The sequence below is a fragment of the Ranitomeya imitator genome, chromosome 3 (assembly GCF_032444005.1).
Source record: "Ranitomeya imitator isolate aRanImi1 chromosome 3, aRanImi1.pri, whole genome shotgun sequence".
NCBI classification, from domain to species: Eukaryota; Metazoa; Chordata; class Amphibia; order Anura; family Dendrobatidae; genus Ranitomeya; species Ranitomeya imitator.
In genome coordinates, this window is record NC_091284.1 from 327,177,423 (window position 1) to 327,205,165 (window position 27,743).

Consider the following 27,743-nt stretch of genomic DNA (forward strand, 5'->3'; position numbering starts at 1 on the left):
AAAAAAGAGGGGGAAGGAGGGATGGGTGGTGAAGAGAGATCGGGTAGGGGCAGTGATAACACTTACGTTTGTAGTCTCTTCTTTCTTCTGTCTTCTTTCTTCAGTCTTCTTTCTTTTCTTTCTGAGGACCCCTGTAGAGTGGTCAGACAGGTCACCTGCAGGTTACAGACAGGTCACAGAGTGGTCACACCGCTGCTGTGAGCTGCAGGCCCTGGTGACCATGGCAACTGCCTAGGATCGCAGGTCACAGCCAGGTCACCAGCAGGGCACACAGCGGTCACAACGTGATCGCCGCTGTGCCCTTTGATTGGCGCGATCGTCGATAGCATCGATTGCGCCAATCAGCTCCTGCAGGCCCTGCTGGGCCTGTCCTAAGCTCTGGCCTACGATCAGGGCTATTACAGCACCGATCGAGGCCGGTACAGGCAGGGCACAGCGCGGTAATACCGCCGCTGTGCCCTGCGAATGGCACGATTGATGCGATCGCACCAATCTGGGGGGTTTTTGCCGATGTCTGGCGTTGCGAGGATGACCCATCCTCAGGACAGTAATATATAAAAGAAAGGGTGTATTACAAGATGCAAAAAGTAAACCAATGTTAAGAGTGCATCATGTATGGGAACGGTAGTATACAGAAACAAAAACAAAAGGCCAATACATAGTGATGAGCACACATTGCAGAATTGCCGCGGAAATTCTGCAAATCCCTGCTGTGGGTAAAACGCATGCAGAATTGGCATGCGTATCCCCGCTAAACACTAGCGTTTTGCAAGTGTAATTAGCTTGCAGAATGCTAGCGTTTTCCAAGTGATCTGTAGCATCGTTTGGAAAACTGCTTGACAGGTTGGTCACACTTTTCAAACATAGTGTTTGACAAGTGTGAACAACTTTTTACTATTGATGCTGCCTATGCAACATCGATAGTAAAAAGATATAATGTTAAAAATAATAAAAATAATAAAAAATCGTGATATTCTCACCTTCCGGCGTCCCCGGCAGTCTTCCCGCTCCTCGCGATGCTCCTGGCAGCTCCCGTTCCCAGTAATGCCTCGCGGCAATGACCCCAGATGACGTAGCAGTCTCGCGAGACCGCTACATCATCACAGGTCATTGTCGCAAGGCATTACTGGGAACGGGAGCATCACGAGGAGCGGGAAGGCTGCCGGGGCCGCCAGAAGGTGAGCATATGACAATTTTTTATTTCAGTTCTTTTATTTTTTTTAACAAGTACAGTACAGAACAAAAGTTTGAGCACACCTTCCCATTTTAAGATTTTTCTGTATTGTCATGACTATGAAAATTGTACATTCACACTGAAGGCATCAAAACTATGAATTAACACATGTGGAATTATATACTTAACAAAAAAGTGTGAAACAACTGAAAATATGTCTTATATTCTAGGTTCTTCATGCCTTACAATCATCCAGTATCCGGCATCATGGATATCGCTTCCTCCTGAGGAACCGTGCAAACGGGGAAACGCGTTGGGGATTCAACGGCACACGCTAAGTTACCCTAACTATTTATCAAGAAGGGGTTTTTTTTCATTGTTACTGTGTGGTGTTTGGTCTAATTATTGGTGGATATAGGACCATTACAACTACGGTTGAAGTGCAATATTTTTGGATACTATAGGGAATATCTGTGTAATTAGTGCGTTGTGCTGTATAGTTTGTGTAATTATCTGGAGGTACCTATATAGGTCCTTATGATGGCTTTTCCATTAATTTAGCTGTCTATTTTTTCACCACTGCTCTTTTTTCTATATTGTTTTCCCACCTGCATGGAGAGGGACATTGCAGGGGAGAGAGGGAGAGCCGGCGTTGAGTGGGGGCGCCAAAAAAATCGTTCCTTAGAGTGCCAACCTCCACAGCAAGGCAGGCTTGAGCAGTAGGTGTATCCAGGACCAGAGATAGGATAGAGTGTTTTTTGTGACATACTTTGATATCATTCTCCTTTTATTGGGTTTTGGGTTTTATATCTTATATTAATAAAGGTAAAGTTTTAAGGGATTATATGTACGCACACTATAGTTTTTGATTCCTACATATTTGGTTTTGAGTATTCTTCTAGGTTCTTCAAAGTAGCCACCTTTTGCTTTGATGACTGCTTTGCACACTCTTGGCATTCACTGGATGAGCTTCAAGAGGTAGTCACCGGGAATGGTCTTCCAACAATCTTGAAGGAGTTCCCAGAGATGCTTAGCACTTGTTGGCCCTTTTGCCTTCACTCTGCGGTCCAGCTCACCCCAAACCATCTCGATTGGATTCAGGTCTGGTGGCTGTGGAGGCCAGGTCATCTGGCGTAGCACCCCATCACTCTCCTTCTTGGTCAAATAGCCCTTACACAGCCTGGAGGTGTGTTTGGAGTCATTGTCCTGTTGAAAAATAAATGATGGTCCAACTAAACGCAAACCGGATGGAATAGCATACCGCTGCAAGATGCTGTGGTAGCCATGCTGGTTCACTATGCCTTCAATTTTGAATAAATCCCCAACAGTGTCACCAGCAAAGCACCCCCACACCATCACACATCCTCCTCCATGCTTCACAGTGGGAACCAGGCATAAAAAAAAAAAACACACCATAAGAGAAAAAAACCTACACTATTCTTGACAAAAAAAAAACAGTACACAGGCCCACTTTATGGCGTTACTAATAGGCCTTGAGCCATATGCTCTGCATTTCTGTGTGAACATGCCACATACAGATCATTTTGCACAGGTGTGCCAGGCGGCCAAATCCTGATTGTAGGCTGGCTGCATTATTGGTATTATTGCACCTGTGCTTCTGTCATCCACCATCTTAACTTGGGTCCACTGCACTTTGGTTAGTGTAATTGTTTGGATGCATTGGACAGGTAAGCATCTTTACCTGTGTACTGGTTTTTTTGGGGGGAACCAGGCATGTAGAGTCCATCTATTCACCTTTTCTGCGTCACACGGTGGTTGGAACCAAAGATCTCAAATTTTGACTCATCAGACAAAAGCACAGATTTCTACAGATTTCCACTGGTCTAATGTCCATTCCTTGTCTTCTTTAGCCCAAACAAGTCTCTTCTGCTTGTTGCCTGTCCTTAGTAGTGGTTTCCTAGCAGCTATTTTACCATGAAGGCCTGCTGCTGCACAAAGTCTCCTCTTAACAGTTGTTGTAGAAATGTGTATGCTGCTAGAACTCTGTGTGGCATTGACATGGTCTCTAATCTGAGCTGCTGTTAACCTGCGATTTCTGAGGCTGGTGACTCGGATAAACTTATCCTCAGAAGCAGAGATGACTCTTGGTCTTCTTTTCCTGGGGCGGTCCTCATGTGAGCCAGTTTCTTTGTAGCGCTTGATGGTTTTTGCCACTGCACTTGGGGACACTTTCAAAGTTTTGTCAATTTTTCGGACTGACTGACCTTCATTCCTTAAAGTAATGATGGCCACTCGTTTTGCTTTACTTAGCTGCTTTTTTCTTGCCATAATACAAATTCTAACAGTCTATTCAGTAGGACTATCAGCTGTGTATCCACCAGACTTCTGCACAACACAATTGATGGTCCCAACCCCATTTATAAGGCAAGAAATCCCACTTATTAAACCTGACAGGGCACACCTGTGAAGTGAAAACCATTTCCGGTGACTACCTCTTCAAGCTCATCAAGAGAATGCCAAGAGTGTGCAAAGCAGTCATCAAAGCAAAAGGTGGCTACTTTGAAGAACCTAGAATATAAGACATCATTTCAGTTGTTTCACACTTCTTTTGTTAAGTAACGTATATACTCGAGTATAAGCCGAGATTTTCAGCCCAAATTTTTGGGCTGAAAGTGCCCCTCTCGGCTTATACTCGAGTCACGGTGGGTGGCAGGGTCGGCGGGTGAGGGGGAGAGGGCGCTGAGGCATACTTAACTAGTCCCGCCGCTCCTGACGCTCCCCCTGCACGTCCCACGGTCTTCGGGTGCCGCAGCTCTTCCCCTCTTCAGTGGTCACGTGGGACCGCTCATTAGAAAAATGAATATGGACTCCACTCCCATAGGGGTGGAGCCGCATATTCATTTCTCTAATCAGCGGTAACGGTGACCGCTGATAGAGGAAGAAGCTGCGGCACCGAAGACCAGCTGTCCGGGAGAAGGAGCGGGACGCCGGGAGCAGGTAAGTATCGCATATTTACCTATCCTCGTTCCACACGCCGGGCGTCGCTCCATCTTCCCGGCGTCGCTCCATCTTCCCGGCGTCTCTCCGCTCTGACTGTGCAGGTCAGAGGGCGTGATGACGCATATAGTGTGCGCGCCGCCCTCTGCCTGATCAGTCAGTGCGGAGAGACGCCGGGACGAGACGCCGGGAGCTGCAAGCTAGAAAGGTGAGTATGGCATTTTTTTTTTTTATTGCAGCAGCAATGGCAGAGCTTTCTATGGTACATCAATGGGGCAATAATGAACGGTGCAGAGCACTATATGGCACAGCTATGGGATAAAAATGAACGGTGCAGAGCACTATATGGCACAGCTATGGGGCAATAATGTACGGTGCAGAGCACTATATGGCACAGCTATGGGACAAAAATGAACGGTGCAGAGCACTATATGGCACAGCTATGAGACAAAAATGAATGGTGCAAGCACTATATGGCACAGCTATGGGACAAAAATGAACGGTGCAGAGCACTATATGGCGCAGCTATGGGGCAATAATGAACGGTGCAGAGCACTATATGGCACAGCTATGAGACAAAAATGAACGGTGCAGAGCACTATATGGCACAGCTATGGGGCAATAATGAACGCTGCAGAGCACTATATGGCACAGCTATGGGACAAAAATGAACGGTGCAGAGCACTATATGGCACAGCTATGGGGCAAAAATGAACGGTGCAGAGCACTATATGGCACAGCTATGGGGCAATAATGAACGGTGCCGAGCACTATATGGCACAGCTATGAGACAAAAATGAACGGTGCAGAGCACTATATGGCACAGCTATGGGACAAAAATGAATGGTGCAGAGCACTATATGGCCCAGCTATGGGACAAAAATGAACGGTGCAGAGCACTATATGGCACAGCTATGGGGCAATAATGAACGGTGCAGAGCACTATATGGCACAGCTATGGGGCAATAATGAACGGTGCAGAGCACTATATGGCACAGCTATGGGGCAATAATGAACGGTGCAGAGTACTATATGGCACAGCTATGGGGCAATAATGAACGGTGCAGAGCACTATATGGCACAGCTATGGGGCAATAATGAACGGTGCAGAGCATTATATATATGGGGCACAGCTTTATATGGATAATCTATGGGGCAATAATGAACTGTATGGAGCATAATATGGGGCTCCTGATTCAATATGGATATTCAAAAACACTTAACCTACTGATGTCTCAATTAATTTTACTTTTATTGGTATCTATTTTTATTTTTGACATTAACTGGTAGCTGCTCCATTTTCCACCCTAGGCTTATACTCGAGTCAATAAGTTTTCCCAGTATTTTGTGGCAAAATTAGGGGGGGTCGGCTTATACTCGGGTCGGCTTATACTCGAGTATATACGGGTATATAATTCCACATGTGTTAATTCATAGTTTTGATGCCTTCAGTGTGAATGTACAATTTTCATAGTCATGAAAATACAGAAAAATCTTTAAATGAGAAGGTGTGTCCAAACTTTTGGTCTGTACTGTATATGGTTCCCAAGGGCCTGGAGGAGAGTCTCCTCTCCTCCACCCTGGGTACCAACCGCGCATGATGTGCTTATTTCCCGCATGGGGGGCATAGCCATATGTGGGAAGTAAGCGGATCAATGCATTCCTATGTGAATGAAGATACTGCGTTTTTATCCGGAATGCGATTCCAACTCGGAAAAAAACGCAGTGTGTGCACAAAAAATGCGGAATGAATTAAAAATGATGGGATGCTTATGTAAGTGTTTTTTAGCATTTTTTCGGCTATTTTCCGCCGAAAAAAACGCTAAAAAAATGCTAAAAATCCTGAACGTGTGCACAGCCTAAATATAAAAAATAAATGTGTCTTTATTAAACACCATTAAACATACACAATAAAACATTTAAAAACACATATCAAAATAGCAATTAGACATCCCCAAGTTTAAAATAGACAAATAAAAACATGGGAAATACATGATATGGGGCTGGCAGTGTAATAAGTAGACAGAGGTAACCCTTAATGATATCATTCTCTGCAGATATCCAAGACAGTAGGAACCTACAGTCACATACAATCCTGTATAATACTCAACAATACCAAATACTTGTACATAGTAACACACTGGAATTATCAAAACAGTTGACCACCCTTATGTAAAATGGAGACCGTATACTGCAGAATACAGACAGTTATTGCATAAACTTGTCCAAACGGACTACTCCATATAAATGGTATGCCAGTGGAGTATACAAATGCAGTAGCCCAATTGAGTACACATAAAATATGTGCAAAAACCAAGAAGAGGGTGCAAGGTATATATACAGGAAAGGAGAGTAATTAGTCCACAGGATTGTGTGGAAATCCTGCTGGGTATGGGTGACACCTGCAAGACCCCGCAGGTCTAATCAGATTGGACAGCTGGGTTGCCAATTACAATACCGTGGTGGTTTTAATTCCAGCAGGATGCTACACACCCATATAAATGCAGGCTTCAGCCTAGAAGAGGATTCACATTAGGATAGGTCCCCAGTAAAAGGATATCCCCTTGTCATTGGCGAAGGGGCATGTATGAATTGGACAAATGTGGAAAGTATCGCTATTTTCTCCTATAAAAGAGAGTAATGCAATTCATATTCCATATATGCTATAGAACTACAGAGTGCAACTTTGTTAGCTATGTATTGTGAGGCAGTGACCCGTTACAGCTCCTCAGGATACGCTTCGAGGCGTAACTGTGATGGTAAAACACTGACCAGTGTCGTGATGAACGGCAATTATGTATCACAGAGGTGGTTGACCCTGTGATGGATGCCTGAGCATGTTTTGCTCAGCAGGTCTACTGCTGAGAGATTGGCTTTACATTGGGAGGCTTCCAGGTGACTTGGAGAGTTGGGTGGGTCCAGTCACCTACATACCCACGCAAGGGGGTGTGTCTGAACACCCAAGATGAAGCCTGTGTGTGGTTGTGTGTTTGAGGACCTGAGATGATGTCACGATCACCTGACTAGCCAGGTGATAGGTACCTGGGTGTGGTTACAACTATGTAATGGAGGTGTGTTTGGCACATGGTTGGACACTAGAGTGGCCTGTATGTTGGACAATTCCAAGTGGGGACTGACGTCCTGAACAGCACACAGAGAGACCGTGTTTAGGCTACAGAACCTGCGTGCTGGACATAGCACAGCCTGTGTGCCCACAGACCAGAGAGAGTGGAGCTCTACTATGGACACTGATTCGGATTCATCTGTCTGATGTAAGACTGTTTGCCTTTTGTTCATGTTTCTATGGTTTATGGAGAAAATAGACCACATAGACTGTTTTAAGTGAAAGATCGTTCCTGTGTGTTCCCCAAACTCGATAGTGATCGCGGCATCACAGTATGGAGATGGCTACTCTTAGTATGCACCTGTACACATCAGTTTTCTATTTGGAAGTAACCATCAGTCTTTTGTTATTAATCACAATACCGACAGCCCAGCACACTGCTGCCTCAGATCGGGTGATTGGACTGTCACTCACAATACTGACAGTTCAGCACGCCCCTCAAAGGTGTGTGTGTGTGTGTGTGTGTGTGTGTGTGTGTGTGTGTATCTGTGTACACACACACACAAAGCATTATAGTTATCCATTCAGCATCATAATCATTTAGAAAAAAAATCAGTTCACACTCACCGTACTGTGAGATATTGTCAGATATCCATATTTAACCCCACATTTCCTTTTCTGCCAAACTTTTCGAATTCTAAATAAAATAAAGTTGGATACACATATGAGCAATACAAAAACACAATGCGTAGAGTTTCAAGTAGTCTTTTTTAAGGGAAATAGGAAAATGTAAACAGATAGACACAATGAAGTCCATTCAGAGATTTTAAAAGGAATGTGTCAAGTATTTCATTTTAGTTTCATTAATTGAATCTGTAGAAGAGAATAAATGTGTTTGTTCTGTTTAAAAATGTAGCTATTTATTTTCTATTTCTACAAATGTTCCCGGTGGCAACCATATTAATGGCATGCGCTTCCTTCCTCGACTGCTTGTGTAGACCGTAATGCAGCATGTGTGTGTTTTACGCCAAATTCACTTTATTTCTATATTATCAAATGAGTTGAGGAAATTAATTTATGGCAATTACTAATATATAAAGTATATTTATAAAGTATTACCTTTTCTACTCCTATACATGTTAGGTCAGCTTAAATTATAGACTGCACAGCTCTCCTATCAACAAAATGGTTTCTGATGGAGGATAATGTGGCCAGACCTGATCATCAGCCTCCTCAAAAACACTTCACAGGGGAAAGTTTTTTATTTGGTGAAGACTGATCACATGGTCCTCCCCCAGCAGCGAATACTATAGATTCAGTACAACCTGTGTTTTAATCCTCTGCTTTTTCTGGGACTTTTTGTCCAGTGTCCGGTCCCATCAGTGACTGACAGGACAGAAAATCCCAGAAAGTGCAGAAGATTAAATAACTAAAACACGTCATACTGAATATTTTCTCACAAAATTATATAGTCAATATACTCGGCTCCCCTTGCTCTATAACATGGGGCCTGCAGTTTGGACTGCAATTTCATGGTGAGGGGTTTCTTTTAAACTGGTTCAAAGCCCAAACCTGATTGTTTGACTTTACATTATGGAAGATCTGAAAAATCCTATCAAGTATCGATTAAAAAAAATCAAGTGAGAGAAGCATCTATAATATAACGCTGGGAGCGTCACTCTGTCCGAAGCCTCTATAGACTGCGCAGGCGCAAGCGCCGGCGCAGTCTGGGCCTCACAGAGCGACGCTCCCGGGAGATCGCGGTGTGCGTTCACACTGAACGCACACCGCGATCTCCAACAGAGAAGCAGGGACCGCCAGGAGGGTGAGTATTGGCCATATTCACCTGTCCGGCGTTCCATCGCTGAGCGGCGCCATCTTCCCGGTCTTCGGCCTGTGACCTTCAGTTCAGAGGGCGCGATGACGCGCTTAATGCGCGCCGGCGCCGCCCTCTGACTGAACAGTCACAGCCAGGAGACCGGGAAGATGGCGCCGCTCAGCGCTGGAACGCCGGACAGGTGAGTATAGTAAGTGCTGGGGGGCCTGAGCTGGCGGCGATACCGGCACCTGACCCCCACAGCGCGCCGGTGTCCCCGCCTGCTCAGGCCCCCGGATGGGTGCAGCACATGACAGGATGGGGACGCAGGATGCGGACGCAGGATGGAGACGCAGGATGGGGACGCAGGATGGGGACGCAGCACATACCAGGATGGGGACGCAGGATGGAGACGCAGGATGGGGACGCAGGATGGGGACGCAGCACATACCAGGATGGGGACGCAGGATGCGGACGCAGCACATACCAGGATGGGGACGCAGGATGGGGACGCAGGATGCGGACGCAGCACATACCAGGATGGGGACGCAGGATGCGGACGCAGCACATACCAGGATGGGGACGCAGGATGGGGACGCAGGATGGGGACGCAGCACATACCAGGATGGGGACGCAGGATGCGGACGCAGCACATACCAGGATGGGGACGCAGGATGGGGACGCAGGATGGGGACGCAGGATGCGGACGCAGCACATACCAGGATGGGGACGCAGGATGCGGACGCAGCACATACCAGGATGGGGACGCAGGATGGGGACGCAGCACATACCAGGATGGGGACGCAGGATGCGGACGCAGCACATACCAGGATGGGGACGCAGGATGCGGACGCAGCACATACCAGGATGGGGACGCAGGATGCGGACGCAGCACATACCAGGATGGGGACGCAGGATGCGGACGCAGCACATACCAGGATGGGGACGCAGGATGGGGACGCAGCATATACCAGGATGGGGACGCAGGATGCGGACGCAGCACATACAAGGATGGGGACGCAGGATGCGGACGCAGCACATACCAGGATGGGGACGCAGGATGGGGACGCAGGATGCGGACGCAGCACATACCAGGATGGGGACGCAGGATGCGGACGCAGCACATACCAGGATGGGGACGCATGATGCGGACGCAGCACGCGGACGCAGCACATACCAGGATGGGGACGCAGGATGCGGACGCAGCACATACCAGGATGGGGACGCAGGATGGGTGCAGCACATGACAGGATGGGGACGCAGGATGGGGACGCAGGATGGGTGCAGCACATGACAGGATGGGGACGCAGGATGGGGACACAGGATGGGTGCAGCACATGACAGGATGGGAACGCAGGATGGGTGCAGCACATACCAGGATGGAGACCATATACCAATATAAATGCTCGCCACCCGGGCGTAGAACGGGTTCAATAGCTAGTTTTACTATATTTAAAGAAGAAGGAAAGCATGAGTTAGACAGAAATAGAAAGTTATCACACAGCGCAGTTTTGGTTCCGTTTATGCCCCTCACCAAAAAAAGGCAATGACTGCTGTGTGTGTGTAGTCTTAATCACATAAGTTAGAATAGTTTGGAAAAATCTGAAGGGCAGTGACAGAGCAGAAGTAGTTGACCAAGGTAGATTGAGGTCATCTAGGTGAAGAATTAGTGATTCACACCCTTCACTCTTTTTATATAGAAATCCAGATTTTTCTGTTCCATGCTGCTTATCCCCTTGATGTTGGTGTAAACTATATCCAGCATCCTTCCTGTTCGGTGAATCCTGAGACAACAAAGGTAAACGATACTGAGAATACATGGTAACATTATGTGATCAGCAGGTACCACCTTTTCTTAAAAGCTAAGATCTCTCCAGTCAGGGAGGGGAGCGAGAGAGAAGGAAGTGTTGCTAATGTGCATGTGATATGCTCTGCCTTTTACTACAGGGATGGGGAGACAAGTGTGTGGATAAACCCCAGCATCATTTTTTTTTTTTTCCTTTCTGTTCCAATATCTGGGCGATATCTTCTTGAGATGCATAATTCGGACTTTGTTACCTAACTACTCTGATCGGAACTCTTTGCTATCATAATCAGAGCTGTGGACACTTCCGGCAACTAATCTGTAAACGGGACACACCTGAATGTCACAATTTAATCCATGTAAAATTATGTACCCGTATTACCCAGATTCATGTATCCTGTATGATTGTTTATTTGTTTTGAAAAGTTGAAAATTAAAAAAAAAAAAACCAGCATCATGTTCTTGTAGCTGCCCATGGGGCTGGCTTACACAGGCATCTTAGCTGAACCACTCTATAAACAGCCTGGCAGAATGTGTGGTACGCTGGGGCCCGGGGTAATGACTTTACTTTGCTTTATTAAACCCCAGGACCTGAGTCACAGCCACAGATATTTACATTGTATGGTTGATCAGAGGGGGCTGGCCGTGTCTGGCATCAGTGATGTTAGATGCTTCTGACCAGCCCCCTGTTCCTAATCTGCTGGCGCTTCCCAGGCCCTTGCGGCACATTATATGCAGTGCACGCGCCCGCCCACTCACGTGTCCGACCTCCCATTCACCCGCTGGCACACCTACCCCCCTACTCTTCTTGTTCCTCCTCCCGGCTCGTGCAGTGTGAAGCTGTAGGCCGTCTATCTGCTAACTACTAAGTACTACTAAATTCAACCCTACTGACTGTCATAGAGGGGATATTCTAGTAACCTAATACTTATCTTATAACTTTTTGCCATTGATGTAGCTTTTTGGGCTTTATTTTTTTGCGGGAAAAGTTGTAGTTTTTGATGCCATCATTTTGGGGTACACATAAATTACAGATTAATTTATTAACTCTTTCTGAGGGAGTTGGGAAAAACCGCCACAGATTTTTCACTTTGTAAATTTTGCAACTTTACTTTATTCTCTGGGTCAGTCCGATTATAGTGATAACTAATCTTTTTTTTACCTTATAATACTTGTGCCCCTTTTCAAAAATATGTAATTGTGTTTCTTTTATCGCCGCCTCTCAAGATCCATAACTTTATTTGTCTTTCTATGGGCCTCTTCCCACCTCTTACCCATTCCTAAACAATGACATCTGCATATCACTAAACATGTATAGAAAACTCTGCCAAGGAAATAAATAGATCCCCCTATAATATCTTGTGCTATAGATACATGCATACAGTATGTCCAATATCCAAATCTCCAAAAAGGCAAGAGAGCAGCTTCCATAAACATACAGAAAACAGAATACAATAACAAGCAATCAGAAATACAAATTATAAAAAATTATCAATCTGGTTTGAATTACCATATTTACTTGTGTATAAGCCGAGTTTTTCAGCACATTTTTTATGCTCAAAAAGTTCCCCCTCAGCTTACGCTCGAGTGAGGGCCCACATACCAGAACAATGGGTCACAGGAGGCAGGAGCCGGCTACTGCGTCTAACACCTGTGCCCGCTGCTAAAGAGAAATGAATATTCCCTGCTCTCCACACCCATGCTAGTGGAGAGCAGCTAATATTCATTTCTCATTATTGGCGGACACCCTTTTAGCAGCAGCAGTCGAATTCCAGCAGATGCTGGGCTCTGAGGTGTGCCCGCTATTTAAAGTAATGAATATTCACTGCTCTCCACTCCCATGGGCGTGGTGAGAAGTGAAAACTCATTCCCTTTAGTAGCCGACACACATGATTGCCCAGCCGCTGCAGCAAGCCCGCGGCTGAGGTTACTGTGCCCACTTTTAAAGATCAATGAATATTCACTGCTTCACATGCCCATAGTCCCAGCATGGGGAGCAGTGAATATTCTGGCAGCTGTCCTCTGCTTGTAAACAGTGCATGTTTACAAGCATAAATCAGCTCCTGGCATAAAAAGAAAAAGGTAAGTAGAATGGTTTAGGTTTTTTTAACGTTTTTCTGATGGGGGGGCCATGCATACCAGGATAGGGATGAGGGTGCCAAGCATACCAGGATAGGTATGAAAAGGCCATGCATACCAGGATAGGAATGAGGGGGCCATGCATACCAAGATAGGGATGAGGAGTTGATCAAGATGTGAAATAAAATCCAAGATTTCCATCTCTTGTGATATGAATCAAAATAGTTATGCCCCCTTTTACCCTGATTAACCACTAATTGTATAAAATGGTGTAACCACAGTTAAACTGAGATAAATACTACTGCTAAAGGTACCGTCACACTAAACGATATCGCTAGCGATCCGTGACGTTGCAGCGTCATGGCTAGCGATATCGTTCAGTTTGACACACAGCAGCGATCAGAATCCTGCTGTGATGTCGTTGGTCGCTGCAGAAAGTCCAGCACTTTATTTCATCGCTGGACTTCCTGCTGACATCGCTGAATCGGCGTGTGTGACACCGATTCAGCGATGTCTTCGCTGGTAACCAGGGTAAACATCGAGTTACTAAGCGCAGGGCCGTGCTTAGTAACCCGATGTTTACCCTGGTTACCATCCTAAAAGTTAAAAAAACAAACGCTTCATGCTTACCTTCCGTTGTCTGTCCTCCGGCGCTGTGCTTTCCTGCACTCACTGTGAGCACAGCGGCCGGAAAGCTGTGCTCACAGCCAGTACAGAGAAGCAGAGCGCCGGGGACAGACAGCGGAAGGTAAGTATGAAGCGTTTGTTTTTTTTACTTTTAGGATGGTAACCAGGGTAAACATCGGGTTACTAAGCGCGGCCCTGCGCTTAGTAACCCGATGTTTACCCTGGTTACCGGCATCGTTGGTCGCTGGAGAGCGGTCTGTGTGACAGCTCTCCAGCGACCAAACAGCGACGCTGCAGCGATCCGGATCGTTGTCGGTATCGCTGCAGCGTCGCTTAGACTACGTTCAGACTAGCATTGTGCGCCGCTGCGTCGGCGATGCGACACACAACGCACCGAAAAACGCGGCAAAACGCACGCAAAAACGCTGCGTTTTGCGACGCGTGCGTCGTTTTTTGCCGAAAATCGGACGCAAGAAAAATGCAACTTGTTGCGTTTTTTTGGTCCGACGCTTGCGGCAAAAAAGACGCATTTGTCGCAAAACGCAACAAGCAAAAACGCATGCGTCCCCCATGTTAAACATAGGGGCGCATGACGCGTGCGTCGCCGCTGCATCGCCCGACGCGGCGCCGACGCACACTAGCACAACGCTAGTCTGAACGTACCCTTAGTGTGACGGTACCTTAAGGCTGTTGTCACACTAGCAGTATTTGGTCAGTATTTTACATCAGTATTTGTAAGCCAAACCCAGGAGTGGAACAATCAGAGGAAAAGTATAACAGAAACATATGCACCACTTCTGGATTTATCACCCACTCCTGGTTTTGGCTACAAATACTGATGTAAAATACTGACCAAATACTGCTAGTGTGACGGCAGCCTAAGATTGTATTTTAAATTTGTGTGTAAAATTTGAAAATGTAAATAAAATAAATAAAGGATAGGGATAAGGAGGCCGTGAATACCAGGATGGATATAAGGGGGCCATGCATACCAGGCTTATACTTGAGTCAATAAGTTTTCCCAGTTTTTTGCGGTAAAATTAGGTGCCTCAGCTTATATTCAGGCTGGCTAATACTTGAGTATATGCGGTAGTTTTAAAAAAAAGTATGTGATTAATTCCCTTAACCCCTTTCTGTCCTCAAACGCTGACAGCGGCATTTAACTACCGCTTCCGGCCGCGCGGCCGGAAATGTGCGCATTGCCGACCCCCGTCACATGATCAGGGGTCAGCGATGCGTCGGCATAGTAACCAGAGGTCTCCTTGAGACCTCTATGGTTCTTGATGCCGGCTTGCTGTGAGCACCACCCTGTGGTTGGCGTTCATAGCAAGCCTGTAATTCAGCTACATAAGAGCGATCCGATGATCGCTGCTATGTAGCAGAGCCGATCAGGCTATGCCAACTTCTTTCCTCCCATGGAGGCTATTGAAGCATGGCAAAAGTTAAAAAAAAAGTTTAAAAAAAATAAGAAATACAAAAAAAAAATACAAAAGTTTAAATCACCCCCCTTTCGCCCCATTCAAAATAAAACTATAAAAATAAAATTAAATATAAACATATTTGGTATTGAATCGCCCGATCTATCAACCATAAAAAAGGATTAACCTGATCGCTAAACGGCGTAATGAAAAAAAAATTCAAAATGCCAAAATTATGTTTTTTTGGTCGCCGCGACATTGCATTAAAATGCAATAACGGGCGATCAAAAGAACGAATCTGCACCAAAATGGTATCACTAAAAACTTCAGCTCGGCACGCAAAAAATAAGCCCTCACCCGACCCAAGATCACGAAAAATGGAGATGCTACGGGTATCGGAAAATGGCGCAATTTTTTTTTTTTTAGCAAAGTTTGGAATTTTTTCTCACCAATTAGAAGATAAAAAATAACCTGGACGTGTTTGGTGTCTGAACTCGTAATGACCTGGAGAATCATAATGGCAGGTCAGTTTTAGCATTTAGTGAACCTAGCAAAAAAGCCAAACAAAAAACAAGTGTGGGATTGCACCTTTTTTGCAATTTCACCGCACTTGGAATTTTTTTCCCATTTTGTTGTACAGGACATGCTAAAACCAATGGTGTTGTTCAAAAGTACAACTTGTTTCGCAAAATATAAGCCCTCAGAAGGCCATATTGACAGAAAAATAAAAAAGTTATGGCTCTGGGAAGGAGGGGAGGGAAAAACGAACACGGAAAAATGGAAAATCCCAAGGTCATGAAGGGGTTAAAGAACAATAAATAAAAATATACTTAAAAACAGTATTGGATACTTTAACAAATTTTAATAGGGTAGAGTGGAGTAAGGCTATGTGCACACGATGCGGATTTGCTGCGGATCCGCAGCGGATTTTTCCGCGCAGAAACGCTGCAGATCCGCACTGTGATGTACAGTATAACGTTATTCAATGGAAAAAAAATAGCTGTGCAGATGGTGCAGAAAAATCACTGCGGAATTGCTGCGGATTTCAAAGAAGTGCATGTCACTTCTTTTGTGCGGATCTGCAGCGTTTCTGCACCCCTCCATGTTAAAATTCTGCAGTGGCAAAAACCGCAGAAAATCTGCACAAAATCCGCAGCAATTCCGCATAAAAACCGCCCAAAATCCGCATAAAAACTGCGGCAAATCCTCGACTGCTGATTCTGCCAGGAGATGCGGATTTTGTGCAGAAAATTCTGCAGCTCTTTTCTTATTTGTGCACATAGCCTAAGACCCTGCCAAAAGAGTCTACCTTGCCATGGAGGCGGATTAAAAAAATCTTTTGGCCAAAACAAAAGCTGATGGCTATATGTGTGTGATAAGGTGTTAGGGTATGTTCACACGTTCAGGATTTCCATCCTTTTTTTTTCCTGACTGTTTTTTAAAAAACTGCAGCTCTTGGCAGAAAACGCAGGTCCTTTTTTTGGTCCTTTTTTGGTCCGTTTTTGATGCGTTTTTTGATGCGTTTTTTGATGCGTTTTTTTGATGCAGTTTTCTAGCCAGAGTCTGTGTGTTTTCTAGGAATTTTTTTAGGGTTAAAATGGCTGAAAATACCCTAACCCTACCCCTAACCCTACCCCTAACCCTACCCCTAACCCTACCCCTAACCCTAACCCTACCCCTAACCCTACCCCTAACCCTAACCCTACCCCTAACCCTACCCCTAACCCTACCCCTAACCCTACCCCTAACCCTACCCCTAACCCTACCCCTAACCCTAACCCTAACCCTACCCCTAACCCTACCCCTACCCCTATTCTAACCTTAGTGAAAAAAAAAAAAAAAAATTCTTTATTTTTTTTATTGTCCCTACCTATGGGGGTGACAAAGGGGGGGGGGTGTCATTTACTATTTTTTTATTTTGATCACTGAGATAGGTTATATCTCAGTGATCAAAATGCACTTTGGAACGAATCTGCCGGCCGGCAGATTCGGCGGGCGCACTGCGCATGCGCCCGCCATTTTGCAAGATGGCGGCGCCCAGGGAGAAGACGGCCGGACGGACACCGGGACGCCGGGTGAGTATAAGGGGGGGAGATTAGGGCACGGGGGGGGCATCAGAGCACTGGGGGGGGGCATCGGAGCACTGGGGGGGGGCATCGGAGCACGGGGGGGCGGGATCGGAACACGGGGGGGGCAGCCACACTCCGCCCACGCACTTCCGCCCGCTCCCCGCACTTCCTGCTGCAGCGGTTCTGCACATCAAATCGCAGTAAAACCCGCAGATATATTTTTGATCTGCGGGTTTTACTGCGGTTTGGACCTCACAATGGAGGTCTATGGGTGCAGAACCGCTGCGGCTCCGGAAAAAGAATTGACATGCTCCTTCTTTTTTCCGGGAGCTATTCAGCGCGTCTTTTTTTTAACAATTTCCGGACCATGTGCACAGTGTGTCCTGTTTTCCATAGGGTACAGTGTACTGTACCCTGCATGGAAAACAGCTGCGGAACCGCAGCGGCAAAACCGCCGCGGTTCCGCGGTAAAAAACGCACTGTGTGAACATGGCCTTAGACGGGAACTGTTAGGGTATGTGCACACGTCCGGATTTTTAGCGTTTTTTTTGCGGAATTTCGCTATAAAAACGCTATAAATCCGGGAAAAAAACGCTAACATTATGCATCCTATCTTTTAGAATGCATTCCGCATTTTTTGTGCATATGTTAGCGTTTTTTTCCGCAAAAAAAACGCATTCCGCAAAAAGAACGGACATGCTCATTCTTTTTGCGGATTTTTTGCGGATTCCATGTCAAAAAGGACATTCAGGGGAAAAAAAAAAACGCAAAAAATCCGCAAAAAATCCGCGCGAAATCCGCGAGAAAAAAGACGCGGATTTCTGGCAGAATTCTCAGGATTTTGTCAGGAAAAAAACCTGACGTGTGCACATACCCTCAATGTGTGAATGGTGAGGACGTTGAGCAGAAGTGGAGTTTTTCCAAGAGTGGGTGGTGGAACAGTAGAAGGTTCGAGGGGTGGAGGCGGAGCTGGGGTGAAGAATGGGCAGAGTCTCAAGGGGGCATGAAAGTTTTGCCAGTATGGGGCTCTGAAATTCCTGGTAACAGGAACACAATTTTTAACCCCTTTCTGACCTCGGACGGGAGAGTACGTCCGAGGTCAGAAGCCCCGCTTTGATGCGGGCTCCGGCGGTGAGCCCGCACCAAAGCCGGGACATGTCAGCTGTTTTGAATAGCTGGCATGTGCCCGTAATAGGCGCGGGAAGAATCGCGATCTGCCCGCGCCTATTAACTAGTTAAATGCCGCTGTCAAACGCAGACAGCAGCATTTAACTATCGCTTCCGGCCGGGCGGCCAGAAATGATCGCATCGCCGACCCCGTCACATGATCGGAGGTCGACGATGCTTCTCCATTGTAACCATAGAGGTCCTTGAGACCTCTATGGTTACTGATCCCCGGCAGCTGTGAGCGCCACCCTGTGGTCGGCGCTCACAGCACACCTGCAATTCTGCTACATAGCAGCGAACAGCAGATCGCTGCTATGTAGCAGAGGCGATCGCGTTGTGCCTGCGTCTAGCCTCCCATGGAGGCTATTGAAGCATGGCAAAAGTTTTAAAAAAAAGTTAAAAAAATTTGAAAAAAGTAAAAAAAATATAAAAGTTTAAATCACCCCCCTTTCGCCCCAGTCAAAATAAATTAAAAAAAAATCAAACTTACACATATTTGATATCACCGCGTTCAGAATCGCCCGATCTATCAATAAAAAAAGCATTAACCTGATCGCTAAACGGCGTAGCGAGAAAAAAAAATCGAAACGCCAGAATTACGTTTTTTTTGGTCGCTGCGACATTGCATTAAAATGCAATAACGGGCGATCAAAAGAACATATCTGCACCGAAATGGTATCATTAAAAACGCCAGCTCGGAACGCAAAAAATAAGCCTTCAACCGTCCCCAGATCATGAAAAATGGAGACGCTACGAGTATCGGAAAATGGCGCAATTTTTTTTTTTTTTTTTTTAGCAAAGTTTGGAATTTTTTTTCACCACTTAGATAAAAATTAACCTAGACATGTTAGGTGTCTATGAACTCGTACTGACCTGGAGAATTATAATGGCAGGTCAGTTTTAGCATTTAGTGAACCTAGCAAAAAAGCCAAAAGAAAAAAACCAATGTGGGATTGCACTATTTTTGCAATTTCACCGCACTTGGAATTTTTTTCCCGTTTTCTAGTACACAACATGGTAAAACCAATGGTGTTGTTCAAAAGTACAATTCGTCCGGCAAAAAATAAGCCCTCACATGGCTATATTGACAGAAAAATAAAAAAGTTATGGCTCTGAGAAGGAGAGCGAAAAACGAAAAAGCAAAACTGAAAAAAGCTCAGAGGGTTAAGGGGTTAAGTGTATGCCTAACTTAAAGGGAACCTGTCACCTGAATTTGGCGGGACTGGTTTTGGGTCATATGGGCGGAGTTTTCGGGTGTTTGATTCACCCTTTCCTTACCCGCTGGCTGCATGCTGGCTGCAATATTGAATTGAAGTTCATTCTCTGTCCTCCATAGTACACGCCTGCACAAGGCAAGATTGCTTTGCGCAGGCGTGTACTATGGAGGACAGGAATGAACTTCAATCCAATATTGCAGCCGGCATGCAGCCAGCGGGTAAGGAAAGGGTGAATCAAACACCCGAAAACTCCGCCCATATGACCCAAAACCAGTCCCGCCAAATTCAGGTGACAGAGTCCCTTTAAAGAGTGGATTTTCATCTCTTCAGCTATGCAACCTGACAATTTATGTGGATTGAACGCCTGACAAGCCCGTCAGCCAAGTGGCTAATCTGCAGTGGCCAGCTATGGCCACATAACAGTGTATGTACCGTAGTTCCACTCCATACACTGTTTACATCCAGCCACCCCTGGAGATGATAAAAGTAGGGTGTCAGTTGTCATCAAGAAAAAAAAAAAGTGGTCAACCTCTTCAAAGGGTAGCCGTAATTTCAATTAACTTTTCAAACTAAGCTGTCCTGCGAGTGTAAATGAGGAGTAACACTATATCTGGCCAATATGCAATGCTCTGAGGCTGCCGTCACACTAGCAGTATTTGGTCAGTATTTTACATCAGTATTTCTCAGCCAAAACCAGGAGTGGAACAAATAGAGAAAAAGTATAATAGAAACATATGCACCACTTCTGCATTTATCACCCACTCCTGGTTTTGGCTACAAATACTGATGTAAAATACTGACCAAATACTGATAGTGTGACGGCAGCCTGAGAGGTGATGGGAAGAGGTGAGTTGCAGTGATCCCATAAACAGCACTGGACGCAAAGATGGATTCCTGCTCTTCATTTGTTAGTACACACAGACCAGCAGCAGCAAAATGGAGGAAATTATACAGCAGTGTTGAGTTGTATGGATGTGAATCAGCTCTGGGGTGAGGTAAAAGACTTGTCAGAAAGCTAACCTCGATCTTTCTATTTCTGCTTCGGCCTGATTCCTCTAGCTGTTCTTAACTCCTCCTGTCTCGGCATAGAATATAATGCTGTGTAACAAGGCACCACAGTGAGCCTGCAGTCCATCAGGTCAGAAAAAACAGCTCAAATCTGCCTTTCTCAGAGTGGATTACAAGTTCAGGAGGTTGGGGGGGGAATAGAAGTGTCTGATAAGTGGTGAAGGAAGCTGATTTATTTGATAAGAAATAAAGCTAAATTTGTAAAATTTTAAAGTAGTAGAATGTTGCTGAATTCTCACCTCTTTATTTTCGATATGTAACTCTTTTTGCAGATTATCTCGAGCTTCTGACAACTGCTTAAGGTCATCATCTTGAGTCTGATGTATCTAATCAACATATAAAAGTAACAATTCTACAGCACTGTATACGCAGAGAGTAGAGAGTGTTATTGCGGTCAGGATTTTACTGATATGTAGCACGGTATAGGCGGTGATGCTCACAGTATGCAGCGACGAGGACAGCTTCTCTATGAAAGGAACAAGACTTTGTGTAGCATTTAATCCATCCTGAAAAAAACTAAACCACAATTATTAGTAGGTCACCTTATACAACTATTAGCAGGGGTGTAACTACAACAGGTGCAGGGGTTGCAATTGCAGGCCCTGGAGCCTAGGGGGCCCTGAAAGTCCCTTTGGCCTATAGAAAAAGACTATTGGTATTAGAGATTTAAAATATTTGGGAACCCCGTTGGAGCTTTCGCATCGGGGCCCATGAGTTTCAAGTTACGTCACTGACTATTAGTATAGTAATAATCCTTAAAAGTTAGTACAAGACAGAAAGAGAGAAATGTGAATGTATGATATTCTTTAAAAGAAACGTGTTACCTGCTGGATGCTCCCCAAGCAATACCAGATATTGCACCTGTGTATGTTTTACTCTGAAACGCTATGGCATTCCAAAGAAAACTTAATTTGTGAAACTTGTTGGGGACTCGGTCTCCTGTCAGTAGTCAGGCTTCTCCACAGCCTCTTCTCCTGCCCCACTCACCATGACAGGTCTCATACTATATATGTATAAATGGAGAGAACGGTCCGTTATGGGCAGTGGGGGAGAGAAAATCCATTTGGGACCTGCCTCGGAATACTCAACCGATATCTCCCTAGCCCGCTTTTCAGAGCATTTCTGAGAAAAACATACAAGACTGCAATATCACAACCTGTGTCTGAATCACACTGCTCATGGTTTAGGCAGCATACATCAGTACATCAGCTGACAAGTTCTGTTTAAAAGCTTTTTTGTTAGAGCAAAGAATATTTTATTTCATTATAATTTGCCGTTAAAAGATGAATTCCTATATAATCCACCCCCAAAACCTTATTAAGGCCAGTTATACAGCAGGGTAAGGGTATGTCCACACTGCATCTTTTTTTTTTTTTTAGCTCATCTGCTCAAAATAAATGTTGGTAAAGGCGTGAACAAAATGATCAAAAAAATATTCCTGAAAATCTGTACGGGAAAACAACAAGCTGTTCATATGTTCAGACTTCTAAACATCTTTAAAATGCTTCAAACGTTCAAAAAGACCAAGCATTTAAAGGAAATCTATCACCAGATTTTTGGCTAGTCTGAGAGGACCAAGATGTAGAGACATAGACCATGATTCCAGCTTTGTGTCAATTACTTTTTGATAAAATCAAAGTTTTATCATCAGGAGATTATTACTAGAAGACTAGGCAGCCTGCTATGTATTCCTCCATATTCACGGGCTCTGAGTAACCCCACCCCCACCACTGATGGTCAACTTTCTGCCTATGCACAGTGTACACAGAAATCTGTCAATCAGTGGTGTGGGTAGGGTTGAGCAGAGCTCAGCATTCAGAAAATTGCTAGATCTGCAGCAGATGAAACAGGGATTTTATCAAAACTGCAGCAAGCAGCTCAGTAAGTGATAAATTACAAGAATCAGATTCTGCTCGTACCACATGCTGCTCTCAGGCCGGTTTCACATGTCAGTGGCTCCGGTACGTGTGGTGAGTTTCCTCACGTACCGGAGACACTGACTCACGTAGACACATTGAAATCAATGTGTCTCTGCACATGTCAGCGTGTTTTCATGGACCGTGTGTCAGTTTGGAAAACACGGAGACATGTCAGTGTTCGTGGGAGCGCACGGATTACACGGACCCATTAAAGTCAATGGGTCCGTGTAAAACACCTACCGCACATGTGTGCAGTCCGTGTGCCGTGCAGGAGACAGCGCTACAGTAAGCGCTGTCCCCCCCACGTGGTGCTGAAGCCGCCATTCATATCTTCTCTGCAGCAGTGTTTGCTGTAGAGAAGATATGATATGAATAATCCTTTTTTTTTGTTTCTCGTGTTTAAAATAAAGATCCCTGTCCCCACCACCTGTGCGCCCGCCCACTGTTATTAAAATACTCACCCGGCTCCCTCACAGTGTCCTGTCCTGGCCGCAGCTTCTCCTGTATGCGGTCACGTGGGGCCGCCGATTACAGTCATGAATATGCGGCTCCACCTCCCATAGGGGTGGAGCCGCATATTCATTTCTGTAATGGAAGGCCCCACGTGACCGCTCATACAGTAGAAGGTGCGGCCAGGACAGGAAGCAGCGCCAGCGAGGGAGCCAGGTGAGTATTTTAATAACAGTGGGCGGGCGCACAGGGGGTGGGAGGGGGGTGGGGACATGGATCTTTATTTTAAACACGAGAAACAAAAAAAAAAGGATTATTCATATCTTCTCTACAGCAAACGCTGCTGCAAAGAAGATATGAATGGCAGCTTCAGCACCAGATGCAGGGGACAGCGCTTATCTCTAGCGCTGTCTGCTGCACGGTGCGTGTGGTACCCAGTCGGCACACGTGTGCCACACGGATAATTCCGGTACTGATTTTTCCGGTACCGGAATTATCTGGACGTGTGGGACTGCCCTCAGATGGTGTAGAAAAAAAAGATGGAGACTCCCTAAAAGAAGTGGCATGTCCACTCATCTGGTGTTTTTTGGTAGAAAGACGCTCAATACTTTACAACAGAAGTCAATGGGAAGGCTAAAAAACACTAAACACTAAAAAAAAAAGCTATTGTTTCCTTCATTGTTTAATGGATTTAAAAAATGTCCAGAAAATGCCAAAAAGCTGCACAAAAAACGCAGGTAAAAAAAACCAATGAATAAGTGCTCAGAATTAAACCAAAAACACTAAAACTGACACTTTAAGTTTAAAAAATTCCAGAGAACAGAAACGATTCCTGCTGCATCTTCTGCTTGAAAAATGGACCTTTTTGACCATGGGAAAAAGAAGCAGTGTGAACGTACTCTAACAGGCACATACATCTTCCTGTTTTTCTGAGGAAGATCCTGGTATAGCTGCAGATGTAATGACTTGAAATAACATCTTCACATAGAAGTCTGAATACAGCGTTATTAGGCATAAATAATACAAATGTATGAGCTTTGCTATGAAAAACGTTTGTCCTCATAGGGAATCTAGATTGTGAGCCCCAATGGGGACAGTGCCGATAATGTTTGTAAAGCGTTGTGGAAGTAATGGCGCTATATAAATAAGTAAAATAAATATCTGTATCCTGTATCTGGTAACAGCGCTTCATATGGGAGCATGCTTAAAGGGAATCTGTCGCATGAAAAAACGCCATTAACCTGCAGATATGAGGTTATCAGTGTTCTAATTTTTGCCTGCCACTGGCACTTACATCCACGCTGCTGGGAGGAAATTATTATTATTATTTATTTATATAGCACAATTAATTCCATGGTGCTTTACATGAGAAGGGGTTACATCAAAATACAAATATCACTTACAATAAACAAAACTAACAATGACAGACTGGTACAGAGGGAAGAGGACCCTGCCCTTGAGAGATTACATTCTACAGGATTATGGGGAAGGAGACAGTAGGTTGAGGGTTGCGGTAGCTCCAATGGTGTTGAGGTGGCCGTGTGGTCTTTACAGGCTGTAAGCTTCCTTGAAGAGGTGGGTTTTCAGGTTTCTTTTGAAGGATCCAAAAGTAGTGGATAACCGGATGTGTTGGGGCACTGAATTCCAGAGGATGGGGATATTCGGGAGAAGCCTTGGAGGCGATTGGGTGAGGAGTGAATAAGCGTAGAGGAGAGGAGGAGGTCTTGGGAGGAGCGGAGATCACGTGAGGGAAGATATTGAGAGATTAGTGTGGAAATATACGGAGGAGAAAGGTTATGGATGGCTTTGTAGGTCAGTGAAATGAACATTATTCCTCCTGGCAGCATTCACGATCCAGTCATAGGGATGGCACCGGTCAGTCAGTCACTGCATTGTGTATAGAGAGCAGCGGCTGTATCCGTGCACCCGGCTCTGACTGACAGCTGGCCCTAATGCTGAGTCAGTGTCAGTCAGTACTGGGGGAGCCATTAGAGACACTACTATCTATACACAGAGCGGTGACTGGACCAGCGCCTGTGCTGCCCCTACGACTGGAACCTGAATGCTGCCGGGGGGATAAAATTCATTATTCTCTGGCAGTGGGGCTCTAAGTGCAGACGCCGGGCAGGTTCAGAACGCCCATATCTGCAGGTTAATAGCATTTTTTTAAGTGACAGTTTCCCTTTAACTATAATGCTTAACAAAAGTCAGAAGATAGGTTTGCCAATAATAATAATAACAACAACAATGCCCTTATAATAATAATATATTATTAAAAATAATGTGTGTTTACACTTATAAATTCTTTAAATTGTAAAATGATAATAAAAAGAATAAATCCATACTTGCGCTGAGCATGGAACGCTTTGATGAGACACTCTAGGAAGTCAGGGCCTTGTTTTACTTGCATCTCCCCTAATTTGATCAGGTACTAGTAAAGGGATCATAAAAGAAAGGCATGTAAAAAAGAAAAAAGTCGTAAAGCTTGTATGCATATTTCCTATCCACAATCATTCGTCTTCTGTTTATCTGTATTTGTACCTCACACAAGTTAAGCTGATACTGCTTTTTTTCTCTATCAGAATCCTCTGTACTGTCAGATTCTGCTCGGGTGCCTCCAGAGCGAGCTTTCTTTGCCCTACAGGAAGGAGCACAGAGCACACGTAAACTTCACCAATTTTTTTACACAGGAAAGTAGTCGGACAGATTGTGCTGTGAATGGAGTGGGCCCTAAGTCTTATGGTATGTACCCTGTCTAGCAACACAGGGTCCCTATTAGGCTGGTTTCACATTTGCGGTTGTGTCCACAGCGTTTGTGCCGCAATTTTCCGCATGCGTCGTGTATTCCTATCTAAAACATTAGGGACGCAGGTGCCTGCGATAGGTTGCGTTTTGCTGCACTAGACAACTCATGCGTCGTTTCGTCATTTGCGGCTTGGCGCGGTAAACGTTACATGTAGTAATTTCTGAGGCGTCAATTTGCCGCCTAGAAACGTATGCGGTTGTTAGCGGAAGGAATGCGGCAAAAAAACGCATTATGGTCTATATGAACACATGCGGCCGCAATCACATGCATTTGCTTGTGTTTGTGAACGCATGCGTTTTACCACAGGAAAACATGTTTAGACACTGAATAGCCACCACCCACATACAAACTTACAAAAGGAGGGAGTGGGCATTGGCAGGTCACTACACAGCACACTGGGAAGGAGACCAGACGCAGGCAAGAAGCTTGGAGGAAACAAGACACTGAACAATGTGAGTATCAAAGCTAATGTCTTTATTTTCTATTTTCTGTCTCTATGTGTCCTAATTTCTGGCATTTTTTTCTTTCTGCTTGCATCAGTATGTCATCTCCTCCTGAGGAGCAATGGCCTGGGCCTGCACAAGGTGAGAATGTCAGTGAAGTGAGTACTCACCTCTTCAGATTGGTAAGTATTCACTGTCACCTCTACACATGTGACAAATTTTTTTTTTCCTTTTTTTAGAGCAGTTCTTCCACTGCGGCAGAGGCTGAGCGGGAGCAGCATGGACACGGTCGGGTGGCAAGGCGGCAGTGTGTAAGTATACCAGGCTGACTGTTTATTGTATCCTGACTTTACTAATCTTGAATGTTCATTTCTTTACTTTCCTCTTTCTTTACCTTTTTCTTCGACTCCTTTTTTTTTTTACTTCGAATATTCATGCCAGTTTTCTGTCTCTGCGTTTTCTTTCTTTTCCTTATGTTAATGTCTCCTACATGAATTAATTAATCTTTATTTATTTTTTTAGGTTCCAGAACGGGATGAGGACCTCATTGAAAATGACCTCCTAATCTCCCTGGTCTATGAGCGAGTCCCGTTGTGGGACACCGGGTTCCGCAGCACTCGGACAACGTGACGATCCGGCGGCTATGGAGTGAGGTGGCCAAAGCGATGTGGGATGGCTGGGACAAGGCCCGACTCGGGTCCAAAATGCATTTCATAAGCATTGCAATGCGGTGTGCTGCAGCAGTGACCTTGGCCGGGATCACACAACTGTGTGTGATGAGAGAAACTCCTGAGAGTTTCTCTCATCACACACAGTTGTGTGATCACGGTCAAAAGTGCATTGTCTAATCATTATTTATATTTTTCAACAGTGCTCAAAGTCAAAACACATTGGCGTTTGATGAAGGATCCCTTCAACAAGGACCTTCGTCACGAGAGCCAGGTTCCTAGTGGTTCTGGAGCAAGGATCCACAAATACAAATATCACTGCATCCTTGTATTTTTGAGACCGGTTCTTGCCCAGAGAACGTAAGTATTTTTTGTGGTGTAATGGGTTGTGTTGGATTGCCTAATCTGTATTTTTCTATTCCACAAGAGTTGGCGCTTTACTATTGTAAATGTTTGGTAGTGGTTTTTTTTCTTCTTTTTTCACAGCACATGGAGCAGCACTCTTGACCCTGGTTCTGGAGCGGTCCTTCATCAAACAGCCATGGACCCGTCCCAGCCATCCAGCAGCGCTGCAGCAAGTGGGCCTGCAACACAGACTGGAGACCAGGAAGCTGGTCCATCAGGTGTTTCACCTGTCCCAGTCCTCTACCTCTTTTTTGGGGGGCTCTTCCCGGCAGAGGGCCTCGGACAGGTCACTCATGCCTGATTTTTTTACACTTGAGTTCGGTCTTTCATGATGGACTCAAGGCGATGGGTGACCGACTGGATAGTGCCATAAACCATATGAATACACTTATCCATGAGGTCACCAAAAGCCTTGACCAACTGAAAGACGACCTCCAGAGGCCAGCACATCATTTTTTCAATCAAATAGAGAAGGGCATGTCGGAACACCTTACTCCTGATCTCCTTCTTAGTGTCATGCAGGCCTGCAATGCTGCTTACGTGAAGGCTATGCAGCAGAGTCGATATTTTCAGCAGACAGTAGCGGCATTT

General features: G+C 45.2%; 1 protein-coding gene across 1 annotated transcript in view; it reads right to left on the bottom strand.

Annotated features, from left to right (window-relative positions):
- The window catches only part of LOC138669863 (arf-GAP with SH3 domain, ANK repeat and PH domain-containing protein 3-like), a 177,785-nt gene that overhangs the window by 133,771 nt on the left and 16,271 nt on the right, over positions 1 to 27,743 (bottom strand). Inside the window, 6 exon segments of the mRNA XM_069756696.1 lie at positions 7,824 to 7,893; positions 10,693 to 10,796; positions 20,701 to 20,787; positions 20,902 to 20,977; positions 25,176 to 25,261; positions 25,372 to 25,468. Coding sequence (XP_069612797.1) covers positions 7,824 to 7,893; positions 10,693 to 10,796; positions 20,701 to 20,787; positions 20,902 to 20,977; positions 25,176 to 25,261; positions 25,372 to 25,468 — 520 coding nt within the window.